The sequence below is a fragment of the Caloenas nicobarica genome, chromosome 4 (genome assembly GCF_036013445.1).
Source record: "Caloenas nicobarica isolate bCalNic1 chromosome 4, bCalNic1.hap1, whole genome shotgun sequence".
Taxonomy (NCBI): domain Eukaryota; kingdom Metazoa; phylum Chordata; class Aves; order Columbiformes; family Columbidae; genus Caloenas; species Caloenas nicobarica.
Genome location: NC_088248.1, coordinates 65,172,036 through 65,199,440, shown reverse-complemented (window position 1 = coordinate 65,199,440; position 27,405 = coordinate 65,172,036). Strand labels below are relative to the sequence as shown.

The 27,405-nt window shown below is 39.2% G+C and overlaps 1 protein-coding gene across 2 annotated transcripts in view; it reads right to left on the bottom strand.

Annotated features, from left to right (window-relative positions):
• SLC2A9 (solute carrier family 2 member 9) overlaps positions 1-27,405 on the bottom strand; it is a 98,991-nt gene that overhangs the window by 56,147 nt on the left and 15,439 nt on the right. For both annotated transcript variants that reach the window (XR_010606129.1, XM_065634037.1), the window contains exons 5-8: positions 26,743-26,888; positions 15,378-15,510; positions 6,225-6,412; positions 466-576 (exon numbers count right to left, since the gene is read on the bottom strand). Coding sequence is in view for 1 of the 2 variants with exons in the window: in XM_065634037.1 (XP_065490109.1) it covers positions 466-576; positions 6,225-6,412; positions 15,378-15,510; positions 26,743-26,888 (578 nt within the window). In the remaining variant the exon portion in view is untranslated. The remainder of the gene's footprint in view (positions 1-465; positions 577-6,224; positions 6,413-15,377; positions 15,511-26,742; positions 26,889-27,405) is intronic.

The window sequence follows — 27,405 nt, the reverse complement described above, 5'->3', positions numbered from 1 at the left end:
TTAAACCATGCCTGGTAAGTCATGTGGCTATTTCTGTGACCCACACTGAACACACCCAGCTGTGCAATGCCTGAGCCTTCTCCAGCAACCCTGCCTGCTAAGATGTGCATAAACTGCTACCAGGTAAAGTCATTCTACCAGGTGAAATCATTTATGAGTTATCACTCAGTATACCTTGGGCCTTGCTTTTCCTGCCTTCTTCCTCTTCACTCATACAAAGCACTTCAGGATATATCAACTTTCTATGCTCCTTTTATGCAACTAAAACTAGACAGCATCTTAAAAAAACAATCCCAAGCTACAAAACTGTTTTAGGATTAAACCTAGAAATGTTTGCAATTGCTTTAGCAATCATTACACTTAATCATCAATATACTATTCTGTTGATATTTTAATCTGTATAAGGAAATAAAATCAGTAATTAATACACCAAGCATGTTAATGAATTTTTATAACCACACTTACAGAAAAAACAGCAGCCAGAGTCTCAACAGCACCAGTACTTAAAGTAACATAGGGGATTGTTTCCTGATTGATCCCAGCTCCACTGAAAATGTTGTTCGTGTAGTACCAGATCTGTATCAGAGAGAAGAAAACAAGTTATTAATCATTATGGCTTGAACTACAATATATCAGTATTCAGTTCAAACATCTGATCTGCCAGAGACCAGACTTGTTAAAACACTGAGCACTCCCGAATGACCGAGGGCTGGGAAGGACAACAAATGAAGGGAAGGTGTGAATTTCAGGTGGATTAGTTACACAGCCCCGCTGTACTTCTGCTTGCAGAGCCAGGCAGAATTACAAGCAGCTTTAACTCAATTTAGCTTAATTCACTTTAGGAGTAAATCAAAGAAACTCACTTTAAGCTTGTACAAGAGGATACAAATAGGTTTCATGTGGCTGAGCCACACTGCTTGAAAAGCAGGTTTGGGTGGCTTTACGGAATACTTCAGTGGCATGTAACAACAGGAGAGAACAGGAAAGAGGTGCTGAGAGGCACTGCAGAAACCGGTCCTTTTGGGACAGAAGGTGTGAGACATATCTCACTTGAACTGCACTGCAGTGTGGACATCTGCAGTCAAGCCCATCACCCTAATCTCTCTATAATCAACAGAAAGAAAAGATGCTTTTAGAGTGAGAGTTGCTTGGTGAAAAGTAAAAAGCTGCTTTTAGGATGAAATGAGTCATAGGCTGGAAGGAGCTGTCACTAATGGACAGAAAGCCAAGGAGCACAGGGTTACTAGCTTAGAAAAAGTCATTCATGTTTGGTCAGTAAAACCATATCCAGTGGTGACAACATCCAGACAGAGAACATGTAGTGGTAATACTCCAAAATAGCAAGTCTGGTAAGTATCAGAGCAGCATGCACATCACAAATAAAGTTTGAAAACCATATAATATTTATGTTGGACTCAGGTGACAGCAAAGAACTAGCCAAATATTTTGGCTGCCAAAAGCATACAAGGAGATACTGCCTTGGAGAGAGAAAAGATAATTGATTTACTAGAGCAGGGAAAAATAATTGAACTAACTGATTATCAGAAGATAAAAAGAGTTCTGAAGGACAGCTGATCACCTGTGACAACAAAACTGAAAGCTAGAAATAATGATGGCACCAAACATAAAAGCAGCAATGATTTTTTTTTTCCCCATATGCTGTCCATGTCACAAGCCCTAACAGGGCAAGCACTGCTAAAGAAAAGGCTTGTCTGATGAATGGAAGTGTTTTGACCGCATGAGGGAAACGCTGCTGCCTGTCAGCATACTGTGCACATGCTACATCTGTTCATCAAGCTACTAACCCAGGAGCTTTGTAAAAACAAAAAAGTAATTCTAAATTCCCAACTAGCCCTTCAGCAAAGCTGCTTATCCCAGACCAAAGAAGAAAATCCAACTCATCTAAAATAAAGTACCAAGGACTAAAACATCATGTATATCACCTTACAGATAAATAGAAGCTGACTGAAGGCTTTTATGCCTACTGCTGGTACATCAGCTCTCACCACAATAGATGCAGTGACAATAAGTGATAGCAGCAAACTTCTCTATATGAAGCCATCTGCCGTGATGTGGCGTGCACTGGTGTTAACTGTGCATTTCATTGGCCTCCTGATACAGAGCACAGACTGAAACAAAACCAAGGATCAGCTCCCAATTCCCTTTGAAATGTCTATGCCCACTGATAAATTTTTGGGACCCAGTAGCCTGACAACCTATTCACCTCCCATACCCCTGGTACAGTATATAAGGAAAACAAGGTAGCACAAAAGTGTGACAAAAGTAGTTTTTTTCTCCATACTACAGGTTACAAGATTGAAAAATTCAATGTGATAATGCAGGTATGCAGACCTTTAAAGAGAAGACAGAGGCCAAAGATTCACTCAAGCAGGCAACTGCTACATGCAATTTGCCAAAAATGTAACAACTAGAACACAAGATGTTTCAAAAGTGATTTTACAGAAGAGCATGACTGATCATCGATGGTCAGAATGGTAGTAACACAGATTAAAAACTGGTAGGGCAAAGACAGAATGAGGTTCACTGACTTATTAGTCTCTGTAGCAACACAAATATACATTAGGGTAAAAATTAACATGATATACACATTTCAAAACAATAGAAGTGCATGTTTTTCAGCCTGTGTATCATTAAACAAGGAAATACATTGCTCTAGGATATTACTGAGACAAACTTACTAGGCTAATGATGACTACTTTAAGTTATTTTTATAGCATGGTTTTTGTTAGCTAGTGATTTCTTTAGCTAACAAAATTAGCTGATGATTGGGCTAAAAGTTTTGGAATGTGAGAGCTGTGGAAAACGGGTCAAAAGGTCCAAAACCCCAAAACTAACTGCTGTCAAGTCCAGATCAACACAGGGACATCCGACTACGTCCATAGCAGCTTGCTGTTGCTTCACAGGTTGAAGTAAAACTTCCCCTCTTTGGTCAGTTTGTTTAACTGTATCTCTGCAGTCCCATTTCTGCGAGTTTGGAGGCAACATTTTAGCATTTTTGTCTGTAGATTACTTCATGAAAGTTGTTTTCTTTGCTTATCGTGTTTACTCCTACAAGGTCTTGGCTTTAAGTGGCATGCAGTGTATGTTATCACTGGTGTTCCCAACCCTTCTCATGACATTGACCCTTCTAGCATCAACTCAGTTTTCCAGTTCTTTTATTTCTCAGCCAGCTCCCCACATGCATTTCTTCCCAAGAAATTCAACTCTTCAAGAGGAAAAGAAAGAAACAAAAAAAAGATGGGCCACAATGCAGACATATAGTGTCTTGCACACAGCATACTCACTCAGCCCTTCCTACACTGCCTGATGCCAGGTCTTCTCCATACCAAGTGTGAAAAGCAAAGTATGGGTTTTTTGCACACTGAAAACATACATTGCTGCACAGACTCACCAGCATGATTTCTTGGCATTACTTTGCCATTTGAAATACAGCCCTTTGCCTTAAGGACAGACCCCACAGAAGCCAAGGGATCCCACTTTGGGAATGACCTTCTTAAAGCAGTATGCAGTACAGTGTATTTCCTGACACAAAAAAAGCATGAAGTTCACCAATGAGAACTTCACTGTAGTGCCATGTCTTCTTTAGAACTGAGATACAATGGTGGCAGGTAAAGAAATGTATTATGGATTACATGTATCATGGATAAATTTTATCAAATGAAAACATACTAATATATTTCCATTTATTTATGTCAATTTAGGTCAGACTGTCTGGTATTTTGTTATAACTGAATACATTAATATGATCAGGGCTTCACCATGACTTCTGTTCCATGTGGAAACCAACAAATGTATTGGTTTTAAGCAAAATAGGGGTTTTTTGTGTGAAGTAAGAGCCTTAAAAGGAAGCAAGTGTTCTTAGATACCAGCAGGATGATTACAGAAGTCTGCCAGTTGGTAATTTCCCCAGAGAGTGACCTAAGACTCTCACCTGAAAGAAGTCCAGCTTTCCCATATGCCCTCCCAGATGGTAATTGTGGAAAAGACCAGACCGACTAATAGGGCACTACAGACAAAGCAAATGACAGGAGCTGCGAGTTAAGAGGAAGCGTTTGCAGCCAGTCAAACCTTGCTGATGCAGGCTCACACCCAGCAAGTTGGACCAGATACAGGCAGGCAAAACAAGACTGCATTCAGCAGTATCTGTCACACCTGTACCCGTCTTCTAATCTCCGAGCTTCAGGTGACTTGGGCAAGATCAGCCAGGAAAGCCAGGCAAGAGACAAGGAATTGAAACCTGGTCTCTTAATCAAGTGGTCCAGCTGTTTCCCTTGACCTCTCTTACAATTTGCTTGTTTCTACTATTAACTATAAACTATTTAAATAATCAACTTCAGAATGCAAATTTTGTGGGAATAATTTTTTTTTCATGTTTAGTGGCCTTGCACTGGAGGAGAAACAAAGTAATAGTAAAAAAAAGCTAAGGCCGGAAACAGCCAACTTGACACACAGGTTTCCTGACAAAGACAGTTTTTCTGAGGCATATTTTCAGAAAGTGCCCTGCCAAGGGCACTTTAAAACAACTCTAGCATCCATTTTGGACTGGACATCTCTCACTTTCCCCCAGCGCTCCCACTCAAGCTATGTGTGGTTTTGCTCTCCCAGAGAATACTAGACAATTTCTGTCATTTTAATAAATATCCTCAAAGCCACAAACCCCTCCTCTTTCCCTTGAAAATTTAGCTGTGACCTTTTTTTTTCTTTAGGTGTTGTGCTTCATTATTTGAACAGTCTGTTTCTTACTATAAGTGTCATGTTATTTCACTTAAGACATTGATAAATCTTAGAAAGACTGGATGACAAGATAATTTCATTTCTTTTCTTAAAAAAGTATCCACAGTGAGGAACAAAATAGTCTGTCATTAGCACTGAAATCCTACAATTAGAAGAAAATACCACCTATACAAATGTTTTTATAGTTTATCCCACAGTACGAAAAATATTCCAGCTCCTAGTATTTTGTTAAAAATTTTCTTTATCAGAGTTATAATCACATTGATCTTTCAAATGGTCTTGGACAAATTACTTTGTATTAGGAGCTTTAAAGCTATAGAGATACCTGGAATAAGTCTGAACTAGTTAGCTGTCACTGATTAGACCTGTGGGGAAAAAAACAGCTGAAGTATTCTGTAATGCACAAGGCCGCAGTGAGAAGCTGCATTTGTAGAGCTCCTTTCAGCAGTGATAATATTGCCCTTCGTATATATAAGCAATTAACGTCTTTGAACTATAATGAAAACCCCTTTCACTTTGAGGCACTTCATGAAACATTTGTGTTGTCAACATAAAGCATCTAACCCAGATGTCATAAGCTGCAGCAAGGAAAGTTCTTGGCTGCATGTACAGAAAACACTTTTCACAGTGTAAGTAGTGAGAACACCTGGCACAGGCTGCTCAGGGAGGATGCGGATTCTTCAGCCTTGGAGATATTTAAAACTCAAGTGCACAAAGCTCTGAGTAGCCTGAGTCAACCCTGAAGTCAGCCGTGCTCTGGGCAGGGGGCTGGACCAGATGACCTCCAAAGATCCCTTCCAATCTAAATTGTCCTGTGACCTTCTCCTTGCAGATGCAATAGGCTCAGACAGATGGAAAAGAAAAGGAGACTTCAATATCCATTAGCCTCAGATACATTAATGGTCAACAGGACTTCTTGCTATTGACTATTTAGTGTCCTTTTTCCTATTTTGCTCCACTTTCCAAGAAAGGCATATTGAAGCACATCTTATGCTTCAAATTGTATGAAACAATAACAAAAAGTCAAACATTCAGTGCAACCTCTCAAAATCACTTACAGGAACTTTTGCTGACTTGAATTAATCCAAGCAGAAATGTCGACTGAAGAGACCAAGTTTACCCAACATGAACAAACATGGGGCACATCAGATCAGATCTTAACTGACTAGAAACAGAGAATGAGTATCAGAAGCTGCACATTCTTTCTTTGCTGATCTGTGCTACCTTTTCACGTATTCCTTCAAAACATAACAAGGCTTCCCTCTCCTTTTTGTTTTAAAAAAAACCCCACAACAGATACAGCTCTTCATGGACCTTCCCACATGCTGGCATAACTAAATCATTACTAGTAATAAAGAGCCAAAAATAGAAAGTCACAGAGGTTGCTGAAGGGTATAGTACAAACCTTGTATTACAAAGAAAGAAAGGAGGACGCCAGGAGATGCCATGGCCTGAAGAAGGACACTTACGGCATTTAGCCCACAGAGCTGGTAGCAGCCCATGGTGACCACCACGGTAATGACCTGCCATCGCACAGCGCGGGTTCTCAGGAGCTGAAGTATCGACACTAACTTGGTGTTTCTTTGGACTCGGGACTCTGCCAAAACCTCTTCTACTTCATGAGACACATCATCTTTCCCAAGGAAGGTCTGAAATGCTACAAAGAGAGGACATGTACTTTAGGCCAGACACTTGGCACTATGTGCATTTATAATAGGCTTTTTAGATAGAAATGGAAATGTGTGGTAAAAACAGGGGACACACATGGGCTACAACTTAATTATTCTTCTGCCAACAATATCATTCTGCTCTGGGTATGATCCGGCTCATCCCTGCAACTGGTCTCAGAAACTGCAACAAGAATATAAATTATCTGGCACCCTACCAGATCTCTCCTTATATTATTTTGCATATACTATAGCCTAAGGTCCAGCAGAGAGTCACAACCCTGTGCAATCTGAAAAAAAAGTTTAATAGCAAAGCAGTTCTAAACATTATTTGACCTGGCTACTTTTGCAGCCTAACAACGTAGCAGACTTCATTGCTGGAGATAAACTGGATAAGAGAAGTAATAACATTTAAAAATGTACGTAAGTCTGGTAAACCAAGAAAAGGCAGACATTTAAAAGGAATAGCTATTACTCTTTGTATCACCTCTTGTTTTTACTAGCAAATAGACAAGAATTCACTTTGTCAAGATTATTAATATTAGCAAGAATTACCTAGAGCAGTTCAAGACTTTCTATTTGTCAATGCTAGAGACGTGGGAGTAAATTTACCTGGCAAATACAAACAAACAAACAACCTTGTGGTCCTAGAAAAACATACCATTTAGTATTATGTTATTGGACATGAATGACTTACTGAGATATCCTTCCACTGTGAATAATAAAAGCTTTCCATCTCACAGCTCCTCCAAGAGGTACTACAAACAAATATCTCCTAATGGAGGTGGTGTATCTCCACCAACGTTGTTCTACAGACACTGTATATGCTCATGATGCTTTCATCACAATCCTATGAACATACCCCAGGGTTGGGTTTGTAAGAGGTGTTTAAAATGCTCATCATCTTGGAATGACTGCAGAGGAACAATTACATCACACATACCCATGCAACAAGGCTTTGCAACTCGGTAGGATGCTAACTCCAAAAACCAGCCTTCACACAGTAGGTCACTTAAAATTGCTATTTTTACTAAGTGATTAAGTTGATTTAGTTCTCCTAAGAGCCAAATCCATTTTTCTCTTATCCATAGCTTTGCACACTACTGCCTATAAATAAATGACCTTCACATTTTTCAGTAAGTATACATTCTTTTGCATCATGGAAAGGACTTGAATGGTTAAGAAAGCCAGAGACACTGACTAGTCATGACTAAAATATCTGGATTGCATTTAGGTTTTGAAGTTATAAAATTTAATTTTACCTAGGAAGCGAAAAGGCTGAGTAGCACTATTTCAGTGTTGTGAAGGGTAGGTCACATCAATGAACCGGTGGCCTCCCAGGGACATCCTTGTCCATCCCTTTGGTGAATGCACAGCACTGTGCACTCTGCCTGGCTCCCAGTCTTGCGGAACTGGGAACTAAGTTGGCTCTGGACCAGGATTTTCAGATGCAGTTAGCACTTCTATCGCATTTTAATGGGCTCTACGTGACTCTGCTTAACATGAAGGATAATTTTTTTAAGGGATGAACACTGACCACCTCTGGGTGTTGAGTCAATTTGTAACATTAATTTATTCTGATATCCAGTTTCTCCCTTGGGAGAAGAGAGGTCAGAATTTTTAAAGCCTTCAGAAACAGCATGAGATTTATCTTTTCACACAGGACTTACGATCAGAAATGAGATAACAAATTTGGACCTCAAAACCCATAATTTAGGCTGCTGAGTCCTGCCCTTGTGCCACTGGCCACTTATTTTTAAATGACATGCTAAATGCTTGTTAAAATGATTGTGTTGTATTTAAAGGCTATGATAGGAAATGTAAAATTAGAACAACGTGTGCCTATGGCATGTTACAGTCCATGTCTCATGCTTAAATTATACTTTGCCCTGTATTATTAGAGCACTGATAAAGAAAAATTCAGATAAAGATGAGGATAACCAGATAAATATTACTGTATTCTTCTTTGAAGGGATTCTCTCAGATTTTTAAGCATCTGGTTTATCAGTGTGAATTAGGTCAGTGCTCAATTTTATTTATTTTTCCTGTCCTTAGAATCTTCAGCATTCCTGTAGGGCATGCAAGTCAAAAATACAGGTGCAGTCAAGTAAAAAGAAAGCAATCTGTCTTTTCTGCATAAGGGAGCTTGCTATATTTCTAGAGGCACGAGGAAGTGAAAAACTGCAATTACCAAAATTACTGAGTACAAGGCAAGAAAAATATATAGACACCTGCCTTCTTTTTCTTCCCTCCTTGGTATTAGGACCAGAGATTTAAATGCCACTAGGAAACTTTGACAGATACTTAAAATTATCAACGAGCCAAGAAATGCTAGGAAAATGCTATGCTACATATGCATAGTTTTGAGTAGACAACACTCAGTCTTCTTGGAAAAACACATTTTCCTGCTACTCAACACATCTTCAATTTTCCTCCATTAACAGTTTTTCAGTACAGTAAGAATCACAATTTTATACATAATTAATGTGGAAATAAATTCTGCATTAGCAGGGAGATGGGAAAACTCAAAGGTCTTTCAATGTGTGATGTTCAATTCTATCCATTTTATATTTTAAACCCCTGCATTATTGGCACTGAGAAGCACAGCAGTCATTCCTCTCCCTGCTGCAATGACTCATTTCCCTCCATGACTGGCTGCTTCTCTCTATAGGGAAGTTTTATTTCCATGTCACGCTTAAAACCACCTAAGGAGTTACAGTTCCAGCAACTTTTAGATTTTCTTTTTAATTCGCTTGGATCTGAAGGTCCTAGAGGCTCAGCTTTCAAAAGCTGGTGCGCTGCCTTTATAAAAGGCAAAAGAAGTGGATGGTTCCAGTCAAAGGGCACGGAGACGGGAAACCCTTCCATTTACACTAGCAGCTTTTATTCTTCTCAGCTAAGTAAAGGTGAAACATTTAAAAGTGGTTCAAATGTCTCAAAGAAATCAGGTCGATACTGTCTTTAAAGCCAATTAGGCCTTTAAAGTAACTGAAGATGGGGACTCAAGAATCCAGCTACATAGGGAATTACTAATTCTTTTTCCACTGTAGTACTTCCATGACTGTGCAAAGAAATCAGCTCTTATTGTAAAGACTGAATTAGCATATAAATTTCGTGAAGACTTTTAGAAGGATCAAAATGCTATTGTGTGGTTTATAGAACAGAACCGGCCCTGGGCAAGAGGAGGCAGGAAAAGAGAGAAGTGGTCACAGGTAGTGGTTTGGGCAATAGGGCTTACGCCTTTAAAAAAGAAAAAAAAATTAAGATGCGTGAGTATTATTGTCATCTGTTTCCCACAGAGACATTCACTTTCACTTCACTGATGTTTAAGTATATTAAACCCAGTGTCTTTAACACAAAGCTTTGTGTAAGCTCTGCTTCAACAGCATCTTCTTTGGCCACTGTGGGAGGCAGAAAACTGGGCTGTACAGATGCAGTCAAGCATCTCCTGTTAATGCTGGCTGCTGTTCTGGTTGGCAGCAGACATACGGGGTGCTTCACTGTTTGCCTCTGCACTTGCAAAAAGTTCATCCAACTTCAATGCTTTTGAATGGGATCTGTAATAATTTCCCTGTAGCAACTTCGTGCCAATAAAAAAATACTTCACAAAATGAAAAAAGTTATTTTTGTATACCACTAATTCTATTAGAGTACTGAATAGCCCAAAGAATAATTTAAATGTACCTTGCTATTAATAGAAGAGATTTAAATAGCTATTCAAATCTAGCAAAATGTTAATTATCTACTAGCATGTAACATAGCAGAATTTAAGAATAAATCTCAAATTTGCAATTCCAATTTAGTAAATATAATGGCAAGCAAAAGGCTTTAGGCTTTTCTCATGTGTCACCTCATTCTTTTAAGTAAAACAACATGCAGATCTTCTGTGAGTTATCATCTTCTGTGAGTTTGGGATTACATCTTTAGCTGTTCTTATCTCTGGTTTCACAGATATTAAATACAAAATAGGCCTGTTCAGGTTATTTTGAAACTAGTCAAGAAGTACAGGCAAAACAAAACATCCACATGCCACCCTAAAATAACACAAGAATTGGTAAACCGAGTTGTATCAAAGGTTCAATGGACCAAGTATCCTTTGTAAAAGACGAGAGGTTTAAGAAAAGCTTAAAAATAAAACAGACACATCACAATCACTCCAGCTTTTGGCAGTCAGCAACTATCTGAGATGGAGTCTCTATCATAAGCTGGAAGAATAGCAGTCATGGCTGTCTCTTCCTTTCCCATAAGCATGGTTTATAATGTTTAGAGACATATAAAAGCAGAGATAAGCAAAAATAAATCATGTATGTTCTTGTTGTCAGTCATAAAAACTTCAATTAAATCACTGGATTTGCAGCAATTTGTTCCTGCTATATGACTTCGGCTTTAATCTCTCTCCTTTTGATGTGGACCCCATGAGGGGCTTCATAAAAAATTAGCTACCTGCTTTTTTAACATCAGGAACAGCCTCGCTCTTTTACCACATCAAAAGGTACCTACTCTAATCCATCTTCCTAAGTATTTAAATCTACACTTCTTGTCACACCTGATGCAGCGCTTCTTTCATAACCATGGGAGTTTTAATGTATGACTGAACATACTAGATGAACAGATTTTGTTCGTCACCAACAGATGTTACTGTGACATTATATCTAAGTTATTTGACCTTTAAGAGATAACAATATTCTTGTTCTCTGGCAAGCTGGGATGCCAGCTGAATTCCAGTATTGATTTACATGACAAGCTACTGCAGCTGCATTGAAAACTCAGGTTTCCTCCTTGTAACAGCATTCTTCAAGAGAGACTCCTCGACTCTCCAACTGAGAGTGTTTATAACTCATGTAGTTAGTAATAAAAATGGTCTGTTTTATTACACTACTACTGTTTTTATTTATATTGCATCATGGCCACAGGCATAGATCAGTGGTCCACTTAGCATGCAACTAATTGACAACTAATGTCAAATTCCTGTCTTACCATTCTAGAACTTGGATGGTAAATCGCCTGATGTACTTATAGCAGCAAGTTTTTCTTCCTATTTCTATCCCTGTTACTCTTCACTCCCACTGCTCTCCAGTAACTGAATAACAATCTCCTTCCAAAGTCCTTTTCTTCAGCCACTTGAATACCCATTTCTTCTCTACTGTCTGGGGAGCATTATGAAGAAGGATTATACCAGTTAAATGCCAGGCATTTTTCTCCCTTCTTTTCTTACCAAAAGAGAAGAATGTTAGTTACAGGACCTGCAAGGGGAGCTGGGATGGTTCCTCCCTCTCCCCATGGCCAGACTTTTAGCATCTGAGCAAAGCAGGTTTACAGACTGTGCTGCTGGTCCAGTCCATTGTTCTCACCTCACAACACATAAATCAGTTCTCCTGTATTCAGCAGCAAGACAGGAATATGGGAGAAAGTTCAGCTCCTGTTGGTCTCAGGGAGTCAGAGACAGGATGGTGACCTCCAGGAGGAGAAGCAGAGCTCGGCTGCTAGACTTGCTTTTGGCAGCAGACAACAGCACATCAGCCACGGTGTCCCAAAGGCTAATCAGCCACACATCGGTGCACCAGCGTGCACCATTTGCACTGTGAGAAAGGGGAAAGCAGGGGACCAGGCAGAACCCCATTAGTGGAGCTCAGGAGACATCACTCATCTGAGGCCTCACTACTCCTGTGCTCGTGGAGTAGCTGTTCTTGTGGTGGTGTGGTTTACATTTGCACAAGAGGCCTGCCAGCTCTAACATCATCCCTTCTCTTTTTTCATCACTTACACAACACATTTTGGTCCTTCTCCCTCTTTCAGTCTCTTACTTGCCATTTAAAGGCATCATGCTGTTTTACACCTCTGCCAAAAAGAGAATGAGGCCGCTAGTATTTCGGTAGTTAGAGTCCGGTTTTCTCCTGAGGACAGAAGAAAAGGAGGGGATGAAAGCAGAAGCAGAACTTTGTGGAAACTCAGTGACCTACATTATCCCAACCAGATTTTTATTGCTCTAAAACAATTAAGAAGATTAATGTTGTCATCTCCATTTTAGAAGCTTTGACATGCATGTACATTTTAGAGTATTTTATAAAGACTAATGTAGTCATCTGCTTTAAATACAGCAGACGTTTTACAAATAACGATTTTATATTTCTCCAACAAGATATAATCCACTGTGAAATGTATATTTGCATGAATAGCCTTGATCCGTTGGGGGAAAGAAAAAGGATTTAGTCAGAAGACGGACTTGGACATTTCTGATATTAATATGCAGATTTAACCTAAGAGGCAAATAATTTAAAAGCATTACCATAGTCGTCATTAAAATGGAGAATACCACATTGTCATTATATGGCTTACAAGCAGTAGGTTTTTTTAATAACCCACAAACCCCTCTGGTCTCCCAGAGAAGGTCTCTCAGACTTTTCCTCCTCCATTTTTGTAGATAATGCTAACATCCAGATGATTTTTCTTGATTATTGATTCACAGTTATTCACCCTCCTATTTTGTGAATTCCCCTCTACTCGCGTTCATTATTCCCTTGCATTACTCCAGATATCCGAGGCTTGACTCATGCCTAAGCTGGATTTCTCCAAGTGCTCTGGGGTGGGGAAAAGGGTTCCAAACCCCCCGCACTGGGCTAACATCACTGGTGTCCTCTGTCCAGTCCTTGCATGGATCAGCCAAGCTCCTTCCCCACCTGTCCCCATGCTCAACAGAGATCCAAAGATACTATCACTTGCAAATCTACATTAGGCGAGGGGGGATTACAAAGCACGTGCAATGGTAAGAAAATAACTTGTGTTCCTAACATGCTTCATAATAAGGCATGTAGATACTTTAGAGCACACAAGTACAAGATGATGTGATATGCTGCCTTACAGGTAGATTTTATGGATCATTAACTCCAAAATGATGTTTAAAAACCATCCTTACCTATTTTGCAGCTGATATCCTACAGGCTACTTTGTGCAACAGGGTGGCCAATTCTGGAAGCAGGGGTGCTTGAAAGGCAAGGACTGAGAGGGAAATTCAGGGGATGTTTACACCTCACTGCCCTACAGTCCTTTGCAAATCTCCGTCTAGAAACATCAGTCCCTGTGTACTACAATGTATCTCAGTATTAATTTTTTATTTTAGAATTAATCAAGTCCAAACGCTTCTATTGACAAGCAGTTACTTTAAGAAGTTTTTTATTTCGGCCTCTTCTTTTTTTCTCAGAGTGTCTAAATTAATAGTCTTTAGGGTGGTTTATGAAAGCTACTTTCTTGTAATCAGCAAGCCAGTTGCTACAGGTCATTTCCATTCAATTATCAAATAAGGTGTAACTTTGCTCTCCTGATGTCTTCTACTACAAAATCCAACTCTAATGCTTCTAGATCAGCTTTCAAATCATTTCAGAACATGTACACTAAAGCATCCCAGACTGCAGCTGGCCCATTACCAGCAACAGTAATTGAAAGTGTGAATTTCAAGGCAGGTGGTGTTATTTTACCGCCAATTTTTTACAATTTTGAAATTCTACCTATGTGAGGCCCAGCTTCACTGTCAGTAGGGAAGTTTCCAGGTTCTGTGGCAGTATCTCCAAGAGATCCCTACAACAAGTGCGACATTACACGATAGCATTGCAGATACAGACTTTTTGCCAGCCGTAGCTCCAGAAATACATTTACAATTTTCTCAGGTAGAAATGAGCCAGTTTAAACTTGGCACCCAAAGGTGTTTCTCCCCAGCCCAGCCGTGGTGCTGCAGAAGTTCCTACCCAAGGGCCAGCCCCAAGGTGCTCAGACCGCAGCTGGCAAGCTGTCCTTTGCTGTCCCTGGAAAAGCTATTCTCTACCTCACCAAATCTCTGCTGATTCTGTAAAGCTGAAGTACTCAGTACTCTCCCCAAAGCTTATTTCCGTTTTTTTTTTTTTTTTTTTTTTAAACACTCTGCTGGAGCTTTAAACACTTGACTCCAACATTAAACTGAGACAACATGAGAGTCTCTTCATTAATGTGCCATTTCTATTTCAGGGTACTGATCAGAATAAAAAAGGACCGTTTTTCATTTCACAGTAGAAGAAACAAGACAGAGTAAGTTGCATTAATTTAATGCTAAAAGATTATCAAATTTAAGTTTCAGTGACTGATTCACACTTTGCAAGTAATTTTGTAAGCAACTAGTTAGTGACTAAAAACATTAAGGGTTATATTCAAATAAAGTTTTCAGGAATAATTTTTAAAGCAGTTATGTTCTGCAAACATTTTGGTATTATAATCAGACTCTTACCATCTTTGTACACTTCTATTTTTAGCATGTCCCTATAATAAGTAAAAACAAATTTTCAACATTCTCTCAGCCATAACGTGATGATATATTGGAACTTAAAACTGACCATAGTACAGCAGTTATCATCACACAAGCAAATTATTTTATACATACAACCTAAAGTAAGAACAAATTATTCTGGTCTGTGTCTGTGAAACTGCAGCAAGCAATATGGAAGCACTGAAAAATTTCAGTTAAATAAGTGTATGGTGCTTTTATTGGATATACAAAGGTTATTGAGTTACAGAAACACATGGTCAAACACAGTGACTACTGAACAAAACCCAGCAACGGAATCAGTGTTTTTGTTAACCAAACTGCAAAGACTGTAGATAAGGGAGAGTAATGAAGATTGAAACCACCTTTCCCTCTCAAATGAACCCTGTGGATAGTGGCTGACGCACAACAGCAGAATGATTTGGTCGGGTTTGTATTACCATGAATAATGCTATACAGGTTACTTACTTGGAGAATTTAATTTATTTTTAAAAAAAAAATCAAAGCAAAAGTTATATTTACACATAGACAAAAAATATTAAAGAAAAATAATTGCAAAGAGAATCTATCCTACTGGAATATTCTGGTTTTACTGTGATACCACAATTACTTCCAGCCTGCATCCCTACAATACACATCCTTTGTTGCAAGAAAGTAACACACCATACCTTTTTCTGCCTTGCTCGTGTTATGTTTTTCAAGTAGGAGGTAACGAGGACTTTCAGGAAGAAAAGGCAGAATCACGACTTGTATCAATGAAGGAACAATGATCGCTCCAAACAAGAAAGGCCATCGAGATTCCTGCAAAGTAATGCAAACATAAGTCAGTAATATTCTCTCATAGATACTTGGAAGAAAAATAGCTTTGATGGAAATTGCTGTAGCTTTTCATTGTTCAATGTGTTGCGTCAGTGAGCAGAGTGATGTCTTCTGCCTGAGCTTAGTAAGGAGACTGAACACTTCCCTCTCAGATCACCTTGTTCAAGGGCCCAGGAAGACAACACAAGCCACCAACTGACTGAGCATGGAAAGAGAGAGGCAGGGAAGCTGGAAAACAACAATATTTAACATGTTTTTCCTTTCCTTCAGTGTCAACAACTATACATGTAAAAATGTGATATATACTCAAGTATATATTCTACAAGTCATCCCCACTCACAATAGTATCACTCGTTAGTTTTAAGCAACAGTACAACACTATTTTCATATAGTTACCTATACCAGCATGTTGTCTCTTAGCCTAATCTAACTGATCTCAAAGAAACAACAACAAAAAACTCCATTTGGCTCAATCCTCTAGTTGTCATAGTATGGGTAAAATCCTGATAACTCTTCAGCTAATCTAGAGTTCAGCACGGTTTTGTGGTTCTTGGTGCAATGCAGGCAGTGACCATTCAGCATTTCACAGCTGCTGGGAATGAACCAACTCGGGCTGAGGTCTCACCAAAAGCCTCTTCTACAACACACAGTCATGCAGTTTTCATTTCCATTGAGAACAGGGGACATATACAGTTCAACACAATTTAAGACAGCGATACAATTTAACAACATACAAGACATCTGGCTAACCAGAGGGAGATTATGAATGTTTTCCCTTGCAACCATTGATTTCACCACTTAATCTGGTTTCCATGCTAATTTAAGTATAAAAAAGGTGTTTCACCTATCCTCCTGCCCAAAATTATAGAATATCTCAAGTCAGAAGGGACCCATTAGGATCATCAAGTCCAACACCCTGCTCCTTGCAGGAGTACCTGAACCTAAACCATATGAGTAAGAGCATCGTGCAGCTCTGACAGGATTGGTGCTGTGACCACTGGGGAAACTGTTCCAGTGACCGACCACTCTCTCAGTGAATCACAGGACCTTAAAGACACCCTTTGGTTCTGTGGCAGCGTAACTAAGAATAATACATTACACTGTTTCCCACTCTGAATTAGCTAACCAAGCTCAGATGTTCAAATGAAACACTGACCGTCTTGTTCCCAAGTCCATGAAACAGAAAGTACTTTTTCTATTGCATTGCAAGTAATCTGCTGGAAGTCTCCAGCATGGACGTGCAACATGAGAGCCACCTGCAGTATCTCCACCAATGCAAAGCACAGATGACTCCTCTCTGATAAGTCCCCTATACAGAAGTCAGGCAGTTTTAACCTGCCAGAGCCCAATTGTGGCACAGGTGAAGAGCACAAGGTGCTGCACTATCCAACGCAATTTATAGGAATCTCTTCAACTACTAGCAGATTTCAACTTGACTTTGACAAGATACAACTTGACTGGTAATTTTCTTTAAAATCAACTGAAACAAAGTTGTCAACATCCTCAAACATTCATTATTTAAAACCAGCTACAGAGGGTGACCTGAGCAAAGGTCTTTCAGGAAAAGGCTGGGAAAGGCAGTATGGAGAGTTCATCTTGCTCTCTGGGCTTACTCTCTATACAGGACACTTTCAAGTAGCTGAGGGAGAAAGGTGTCAGCAGGATTATTTTCCCCTGCAAAATGGCCCTTACTCTGTCCCTGTTCTTAAGATGCCTTCTGTTCCAACTGAATGCCAAGATGAAATTTTTTAGTAGTTTTCTCCAAGTTCAGCATTCATCTATTTAATTCAATGTTTTCTAATTTGAGACTTGGTTCTTAATTGAAAAGCCTGCTGAGACTTCAGTAGGCCTGCTGTTCAGGCATCACATCTAGCACATTTTCAAAAGCTTGGCTAGATCAAAGGCAGCTTGTGCTGCGTCCCGGCTGACGGGGCTCCAAGAGAAACTGGGGGATTGGATCCTGTCCCTCCATCAGAATGAATCCACCCATTCAGAGCCCACATTTCCCTAAACAGAGCTGGATAAATTTCACTTCAACATCATTTTACACAGTCAAATCAAAGGTCAAAAGCACCCAAACTACTTCCTGCCGATAGTTTGTATTTCACATTCTCCCACTTCAGCAATGGAACTGCTAAAGCACAACATACTGCACAGTACGTGACATAATCCCAGCCCAGAACCCGAACTGGAGCCTGAGATAACTTAATAACTCTCAGGCATGTGCCCTTTAAGTGACAGGGTTTTTTGCTTGGTTGCTTGTTTGTGTTTTATTTGGTTGGTTTTGTTTGTTTGTTCTTTTCTAAATCTCCTGGGATGGGAAAACAACTTGAAAAAGCGACTTTTCAACCAATTCAAAACTCAAGATTATGAGTCTTACTAAAAGCCTCAATTACCATGAAGACTTCTATATCCTATTTCTTAATTTTGATTTTTTTTTTTTAATGCAGTAGAGAACTTTACCTAACATAGGACAATCAAGAGTGGTTAAAAATCTGCAAAAAATGAGCTTCGGTCTTATTTTAAAAATTAGAAAATTAAACATAGATTAAGACTTTTAGAAAAATTAATAAATCACATGAACAAAATAGGCACCTGCTTTTAAAGAATAACTTAAGAAAACAGGTGGTATAGCTGATCAGTTTTATTCTATGGAAGCAGACATTTCTTTCACACAAAGTCAATTAAAAAATCCATTGTTTTATTTAATCTCTATCATTATATCCCATAATATAAATACGCTTGCTGTGTACCATATTAAAAAGTTTATAGGACATTAGGATGTTAGAACTTTTTACAACACTTCTAGATAAAAATCTTATACTCTTGATCAGCACATTGTATTTCCTGTAGGTATTTTCCACAATGCCAAAGACAGCTTTTCAAGGAAAAAAAAAAGTCACTTCTGTATATTGTTGTTATTAACGTTCTGCCAGTCCATGGAGCCATACTTAGAATAAGCTTTCACCCCTTTTAAAGCCTCCCATAGCATATTGTTTTTCAGTTGGTCACATTTCTCTCAAATAACTCTTCTGAAAGTGTTATTTTGAAACAGCTCTGAACCAGACTGAACTTCTGAACTTACTCTTCACAATAAAAAACAGACCTTGACAGTATAATAAAAAGCCCTCTATTTTCACTGCATAAGACACCGAGCTTCCTCTATGAAAGATTTCTGGTTCACTTTTTATTACGCTAACTTTTAAAACTTCAAGGTAAATAAATCACAAATACGCTCCCACTTGCCGTTCCTGGCATGAGTGGATCAGTAAGTCATTGAAATCAATGGCAACGTCTCCATTCATTTCAAAAGGTTTCAGATGATATCTATTCAATGCTATAGAATAAGTGTTCTATTTGCTTTTCTCTTCATTTACATTATCCATGTTCAAATTCTTCATGCCACTACAGAAAAGAAACACAAGGACTAAAATTAGTTTAAAACGTCCATTAAAAAAAAAAAAGCTACATTTGTTGGTCTGAAAGTATAAAATACAAATTGCTGAAAATCAAGCTGCATTAGACCCTACGAAGAGAAGGAAAGGATATAGAGAAGAGAGGGGTTCCTCAGCCTCTTTAGGAAGGAATAGGACAGGATACAAACTGGGACAATGCCCAGAAGCCATAACAAGGTAAAGGCAGAAAACAGCGTAGGCTTGACTTAGAAGACACATCAGCACTTTACCTCAGCTGTCATCAGTAAGGAGAAGCACACAGGCACTACTGAGAGAAATGAAAGCAACCACATCCCATTTTATCTCAGGAAAAACTTAAAAGAGCATTAAATATTTTAATTACAGGGGACCTGACTCATCACCTGCTCAGAATCAGTACAAATAACATGTCAAGATGGTAAGATTTTAATTTTAAACTGTCACATTATGGATATTTGCTTAGGCTGGAGCATGAAAAACCCAACCTTGATCTATTGACAAAAGACAGTTAAACAGTAGAGTGATTTTGACAACTACAGACTCATTCAAAGGTTGATGTAATAAAGTGCAAAGCTGCAAAAACACAAGGTGGGGAGGGGGAAGGAAGACATGGATAAAGCACGACATGGATTTACCAACTCTAAATTAGACAAGACCAAGTTCTACTGGAATATAGTAAAGCAAATGTTACCATGTCAGCAAATAATCAGCTAAAATGCAGAAAATGGAACTTACTTTAACAATTATAAAGTGGAAAAGAAACTGGCATGGAGAAATGTCAACAGGCAGTGCTGACAGCTGAACTATTGGTCCGTATTAAGTTCAATGACTTACTTAAGCATGGTTACATGTAATATTTTCACTAATTAGTAAGATTTTCATAAAATTTGAAGACACTTTCAACACACAAAAGGCTAAGAATATCCATATCTATAACAAATTTAAAAGGGAGAACTGAATCGTTGACAGGGTCATACAGAGAGGTAGGGAGAAGTGCTGTACTGTCCTGTACATAGGCACTCATTTTTGGAAAGATCTACTGAGGCCAATTAACTATTCCAGTACGAGATGAACGACAGGATCAAAAAAACTGAGTAAGGAAATACATGGCTGCCATGGGCTTTACTCTCTCTCTAAATAATTTTCTTTGTTTACAAAGCATAATCTGGAGATGCATCCCAGTGTCCCATTCCCAACTGAGTATCAACCAGTACACCGTGGTCAGGCTCCTTGTTTGCTCTCTGCCCTGAGTTTGCTTTTCTCTGCTGTGGTGACCCCCACGTTCAGCTGAGCATCCCTGACCCCAGCTGCCCCAGGGCGTGTTTCCCACATCTCTGCCTCCTGCCCCTTCCAGAGCCACAGGGGAAATTCCTGCACCCAAACACCTCCTAGGAAGCCGCCTGCACACAGGGTGACACAGAGCACTGGCCAGAGGATCAAAATACTCACCCTTTTTCTCATTCAGTGCACAGGATGAACTGTGATCTCTCAGTGACTGGGTCTTTTTACCTGTCACTATCCCAAACTCCTTTAAATATGAATTCTGGAATTAATTCCTTAGGGGTGTGAAGTTATGATATGTTTACTACAGCACTGAATGCCTCACAAACAGTAATTAGGTTTTTTGTATAGAGCCTCTCTCATGTAAAGCACCATATTTTACCCTTTTTATATGTGGTGAACAAAGAGACAAAAGCCTAATGCATCCAATGCAAGATACTAAAGAAGTCCAGGAACTAGTGATTTGGCAGTCTCTTCTTTTTCATATTCCTATAAAGAAGCAGGAGCACATTTAAAACTGGCAAAATATAATCACAAGCACACAGCCAAAAAGAATTACATCCAGTATAATTTCTAAATGTCCTGAAGTATCTTGCCTTGCCTCTCACTGCAGGCCCAGGAGTATATGGGTCTCTGGGACTTTGTGTGTCACATCTGTCAGTCCTACAGAGACAACCAAGGTACCCTAGAGCATCAAAATGATACTATATACTTCTGTTCAAGCAATTGTATCTTATCCTCTTTAGTAGAGAATTGACACAAAAACTTCGTATCAGAAATATTCCATTTGCCCCACAAAATAATCAAATCCCTGCTCAAAACAAACTGAGTAGACTCACTTGGGTGTGCAGAGACGAGAAGACTGCAGAAGTCAAGCATTTCTCTTTTAATCTGTTACTGTGTCACAGAAAACACTCCTAAATGTAAAGGACAACCTCACAGGCTTGGGGCCAAGGACAGAAAAAGCATTGAGATAGAACTGATTTCTTTGCATTATTGCATTATCTTTTTCTTCCTTGAGGCAAGGGTAGGGCACAGCAGAGATGATCATGAGGCAGCTGAGAAATGAGTATTTCTTCTGTATCTTGGACTTCAGACCAGCTACTCACCTAAGGTGCAGGACAGTTACCTTCCTCTTACCCCGCTCTGCCACCTCCTCTGCTGCAGAGCAGGACACTAACCTCCCTGTCTAACAGCTGCATCTCTTTTGGATACAATTTTCTCACTGCATGACCATTCCTGCAACCCACTTCTGTCAAAATATATTTTAATAACGGAGTTGTGAATTGCTTGCCTTCTCATCTAAAACAAAGGCAACCCAGATAGTACATATACTTCAACTCTCTTCTGCACCCACACGAGTATTTATTTTTATAGGTCACTACTACAGATACCGCTCTGACAACAAGACCACTCAAGTCTCAGTGTCTTCTCAGGTATCAAACAGTATCTGAAGTTACCAGACTTAAGGCTGTACAATCCTAATCTAAAATTCACAGAAGTGACTGGAAGATTTTTGTTACTGAGTAAATCACCTTTAGATCAGGACTTAAAACAGCCTTGAAAGTGGTTGGTGTCCAAATCCCATGACCTTCTGCTCATTGAATTGCATGTTAGATCATGTTGTACATATAGGGAGGGAGAATTAAAGTGTCTTTTAGAAGTTCCCAAGATGCTTTTTGGTCCAATGTTTTATTGGAGTAGTAACCAGCTTTTTACTGAATACCTGAATGGCATAATTTGTCTTCATTGCTTCTGAGAAACGTAAAAATTTCTGTGAAAATTGATGTGAAATGGTGAGCTTTCAAATGGGATTATTATTAGCAGCCACCATATATACTTGAGCTTCTTTAGAAAGAAATATTAGAGGTATATCGGAGCTATGCAAAGTTTCTGACAAAACTTCCTTTCAGCTATGCACGTAGACTCAGGTTAATTTCCACAAACAATAAAATATCAAACAGTACACTAAAATAATTGAAAGAGATAAGATTCAGTTCCTCAAACATAAGCATAGAGTATGGTTCTGATGCCCTAGGGTACCTCAGATGTCCCTGTGGGACTGGCAGATGTGACACACACAACTCCAGAGACCTGCATCCTCCTGGGGCTGCAGTGGGAGGTGAAGCAAAATGTTTTGAATCATCGCAAACAGGACATTTTGAGAATTAGAGTGATTCTGGAAAATGCTAAACTAGTGGTTGCTTTTGTCCTACTCTAACAGAAGCTGCAAACACCTTTTTGTATTCTGTAAAGAGCATGCGCCCATGAGGCACAAGCTGCTTTCATTTCCAAGATGCTTCATGCGGTGACAAGAGTTCACCCGTGTTAAGTTCTCCTCTGTCTCTTACTACCACAAGAGTTCTCGGTTCTATATTCTGAAATAAATTCTCACTCATATCTTGAAAGATAAATATATTTAACTATAGTCACTATCATGGCTCAAGGGGAAGATAAACATATAGAACAAAAGAGCTCATAGAAAAATATGAGGAAATGGGTTGATTCACACTTTGTGTTACCATGCCAATGTGTAAGATTCAAGAGCATCTCCAACAGAGAGGACAGGACATTACCAAGTAGTACCTAAAGTAGTAACCCAAAGTAGTAACATGGACCAGGACACTACATGCAGGAGGAACTGGATGAGTCACTTACAGAGAGATACCTTAGATACACGGAATATGCCAGAATCAGGCCAGACAATATTAAGACAGTAAGTGTAAATTTGAACTTTCAAAACTGAAGTTGACAGTGCACTGCTTTGCAGGGTGCAATCTGTCAGGAAAGTGGGCTGGGTGATTAAATTGCGGAATCACAGAAACAGAGAGAATGGAAACACCTGAAGGGCTGTGTCTGAAGAAGTAAGAGGTCTGAAACAGTTCTTCCTTATCTTAATATCTGTTTTTTTCCTTCAGTCAGATGTATGGAAAGCTGCACATGCTATACAACCAAAAATGCCCTAAATTAAATAATCTTATAGCCGGTAGCAATGACTCAGTGCCCACATTACAGCAGATAACACGACTGCACTCCTGTGGGCCAGCACCAAGTTGTCATCTACAGTTGCCATGGCTTCCCAAAGAATTAAGGGCTCTGGCTTATAGAAGGCTAAAACAAGACATCGATACATGAAAACAAGCACAGATGTCTCAGCAGTCAGGGTGGTGGAATGGAGGACTCCAGCACATAAAGTGGTCTTCATAAATAAAAGATCGCAGAAAAATCACTTTGGGGCTGCTTAACCTGCTTGACACAAAGAGCAGGACTTTCCGAATCGCCTCAAGTAACACTCAGTGCTTCAGAGGTATTTTTATCACACATCCACATTTAAAGGAACACTGTTGCGTTCCATAACAGAGGAAATGATCAATTAGGTTGTTAATAAAGGCTTGTAATGCTATGTCCCACGGCCTACAGAAACACTTTCCTTTTCTGTGGAAAGACTTCTACAGAACCACTGAAAGCAACCACCTCATATACATCGAGCTCCAATTTGAAAGTTAAACTTTCTGCTCAAGCTACTTCAGCTGGGAGTCTGTTCGAAAAATCACTGTGCTGAATTTCAGCATGCAACTACTCATGGAGGATTTATAAAAAGTTATTCTTGTTGTAATATTGTCCTAGAGATTAAGCCACTCTACCCCTCTGTAGTAGTTTGATCTCATGTTAACACAGTTTGGTCAGTTCCTCTCCCTCCCCTCTATTTACTTGGCCACACAAGCAATGGTGCTGTCATCTCCTCTTACAAGACAGACCCTTGGCCATGCCTGCAGCCCTCCCCATGTCCGCTCCTGTTCCAGTCTCTTCCAGCAAGATGCCCACCTTTGTCCCTCCTTTCTTCAAAACCATCACTCCTTAGATACTATGGCGAATAACCTCTTCAATATTTGCTCAATTTACAAGTTACAGAAACATGACACAGCTCTGGGGGAAATTGTTATGAAACCATAACAGAAGTATTTGTAACTAGTATTATTTACAACCAATTCTGATAGAAACAAGCAACCAACCACAGAGCAACAACAACAACAACAACAAAAATACTCCCATGAGGTTTTAAGGCACAATCATTAAAAAGCTGGACATCATTAGACAGACCCCACAAAGGTGTTTGTCCATATGCTGTTGCAAGCAGTTGTGCAGAACAGTGATTGCTAGCAACAAGCTCCTACTGATCAAAACTTCCCTGTCTATTTGCTTTAAACAATTTATGAATTTTACAGAGGTAGAATTATACTACAAATTGGCATGTTACAGAATGGCTTAACACAAATGACCTCAGGCTTCTGAGGAAAGCAAAGTTTGCTTTCCACTTACAGATGAAATCAATGAGACACCATGAATGCACAGCTGTCTCCAAAGTAGGGTGGCTGTGGATCTGGAATACTGGCCTCACTTCAAATGCAAAGTAGCTTTCTCCAAAAGAATAAAAGGGACCAAAAAAAATAATATGGGAGTGATTTGATAAGAAGCTCTTACATCATTAATGAACATGACATAAATCAGCGAGAAGCCCACAACTAGAAAACAGACTGCAAATGTCTTGAACCTACGTTTGAACTTATCAAACAAAGTGAGATAAATTTGAGCAAGGTGTTTTCTGGGAAGAGGAGAGGAGAAAGTGTTGCAAGGACTAAAGAACTTGGGATAAGGACACCATGTTTGCTGCCTCCCAGCTTCAACAGAAGTGACCTCATCACACATACCCACTGCAGGAATGTCCTCTGGCAGCGACTGCTGTTCTGCCGCAAAACTCCCACTGATTTCAATGGGAACCACGGGAAGTTAGGGAAGAAAACTCTGGCTTGACTGAAGCCAACAGAAATGTTGATAAAGCCTTCGAAGAAAGATAAGACTGCACTAGGGAATAATATTTCAAACAGCCTGAGGTTTCCCCTCAGTGCTAAATTTTATTAATATATTGAACAGAAAATAGACCCATGTACTCAATTGGAAAATACAAGCAGGCTCCAATATCTCTACTAGAAATATGCTAATTCACACCAGCCAAAACGTTGCTACTTCTACATGCTGATGTTACCCATCTTGAAAATAACTAATGCCACAGATAAAGTATATTTCTTCTTACATAAATTAATGGCTATCTTTAATGGTGTAATATTAACTAACTACATACTAAAGTAGGTTGTAAAAGCAGAAACACAATCTCCATAATTTGGGAGTGACAACACTTGGGAGGGAGGGAAGAAGAAAAAAAAAAAGGAGCAAGAGTATGTTGAAACCAAGGAAAAAGTATTTCCTATTCAAAATATCTGAAAAACTTAACAAGGAAATAATAATTTTCAAGAAACCTCACCTTTAAAATATACACGTTTCAAAAAAACAAAACCAAACCTCCTTACTACATAAGGGCTGACATATATTCTAAGCAGTTGAATGAGCCTCTTCACATTTAATACACTCATTTGTAACAGACCAGCTTTCAAAGCAAGAGAAGAGACATCTGTAGAAGCCACAATGACAGTCAGTGAAAGCCATTTTAAGTTTTTGCCTAAAATCTGTTGCTTGGGGGGGCAGGGGTAGTATTCTGTCCTTCAATAAAGGGTAAGTTTAATCAAACCATTTGCCTTTGGGAGAGCTGAACAGAGTGAGCCCAAGGATAGAGGGACAGAATAGGAGAGCCGGTCAGACAAAAATAAAAAGTGTCAGGGAGGATGGTTACCATGTATTTACAAAGTACTTGAATTTGGATAGACACAAGAGGACAAGCTCTCCTCACTTATCAACTGTTTACTACTTTTGCTTGGCTGTCAGAAGGGTTTCTTAGTTCAGGTTTCACTGTGAGAGGATTGCCACAGCTGATTCCTCCACACTGCTTTGAAGATTCATCTCCAGATGAAAAGTATTTCCCAGTGCCAGCCTGAATAGACCTAGACTTCATTTATTCAGAGTAATGCCGACATCCAGTGGCCACCAAGTTAATCTCAGCCTACGACAGCAAGATAACCTCTTTTATCAGAACAGATAATCTCTTTCCATACAGGAATAAATTAACTCTGTTATTTCACCTCCTAGTCTAAAAGTAGGGTTGAATTACAAGCAGCATTACAAATACTGGGCAATATTCTTCATATTCAGGTTTTCATACAAACTCTAAGCCTTTCTCAGTTCTATCTCACTTTGAAAAATTATAAATGAAATATGCAAAAACTCTAAAGCACTTCCATGATACTCAAAGAAACTGGAAACCAGCAAAAGTAAATGTACATCAAGAAAGGAGGGGCGTGGGAAAACCTGCATATGCACACACACAAGCTGCTCAAGCTGATAAAACTGCTTGCAACGTCTACCAAACTCAGCCACACATACACGCTTTTAAAAGATATGGAAGAAACCACTTTTCGAAGTGCTTCAAAACAAAAAAAGCAATGTTTTTGTTTTCCACTTTTGTAAGGAACTCAGTCAAAACATGAAAACATACCACTTTTTAAGCATGCTTGTGTTCTTTCACAGAAAACATCTATTAAATACTTACTTGCCCAAATATTTCTGGCAGCCCCAAAACTTGACCAGTAAAAACACCAATACAGATGAAAATTGCTGTGACCTGACCCAATGAACCACGGATTTCCTTAGGAGATATTTCACTTAAATACATGGGAAGGGCACTCAGAGAAATGCCTATGAAGGAAGGAAAACATCACATATTAAGTCAGATCACCTTTTCATTATACCAGGTATGAAACAAATATCTATTGAAAGGAGTTTGAGTGCTAATCTGCTCACAAGATCGGCATAAAAACAAGCAAAGAACAGATTTATATCTATCCACAGATAATATGAGTTATGTTCTCTTTATGTCTAATTACTCTTGCACCATTTAATAACCATGGGACTGATTATCTCTTACAGATCTACAGTGATGTAGGCTGCTATTTGACGGAAGCACCAAAGGTTACTCAGAGATCAGAATCATCAGGAGGATGGATTTTATGTTCTATATTTGCACATCCCAAAGCAAGCGAAATGTTAACATTGGGCCAGGTAAGGAAAAATAAAATAACCATGTGTCAGACAGAGAAATCAGACACTGTCAGATGAAATATTTTTACTGTAAATGGTATTAACAGATGTTCCTCTCAATACAGGCTTACAGCTGCAAAGAACACCTAATAGCAGGCATAAAATAAGGGCGAGA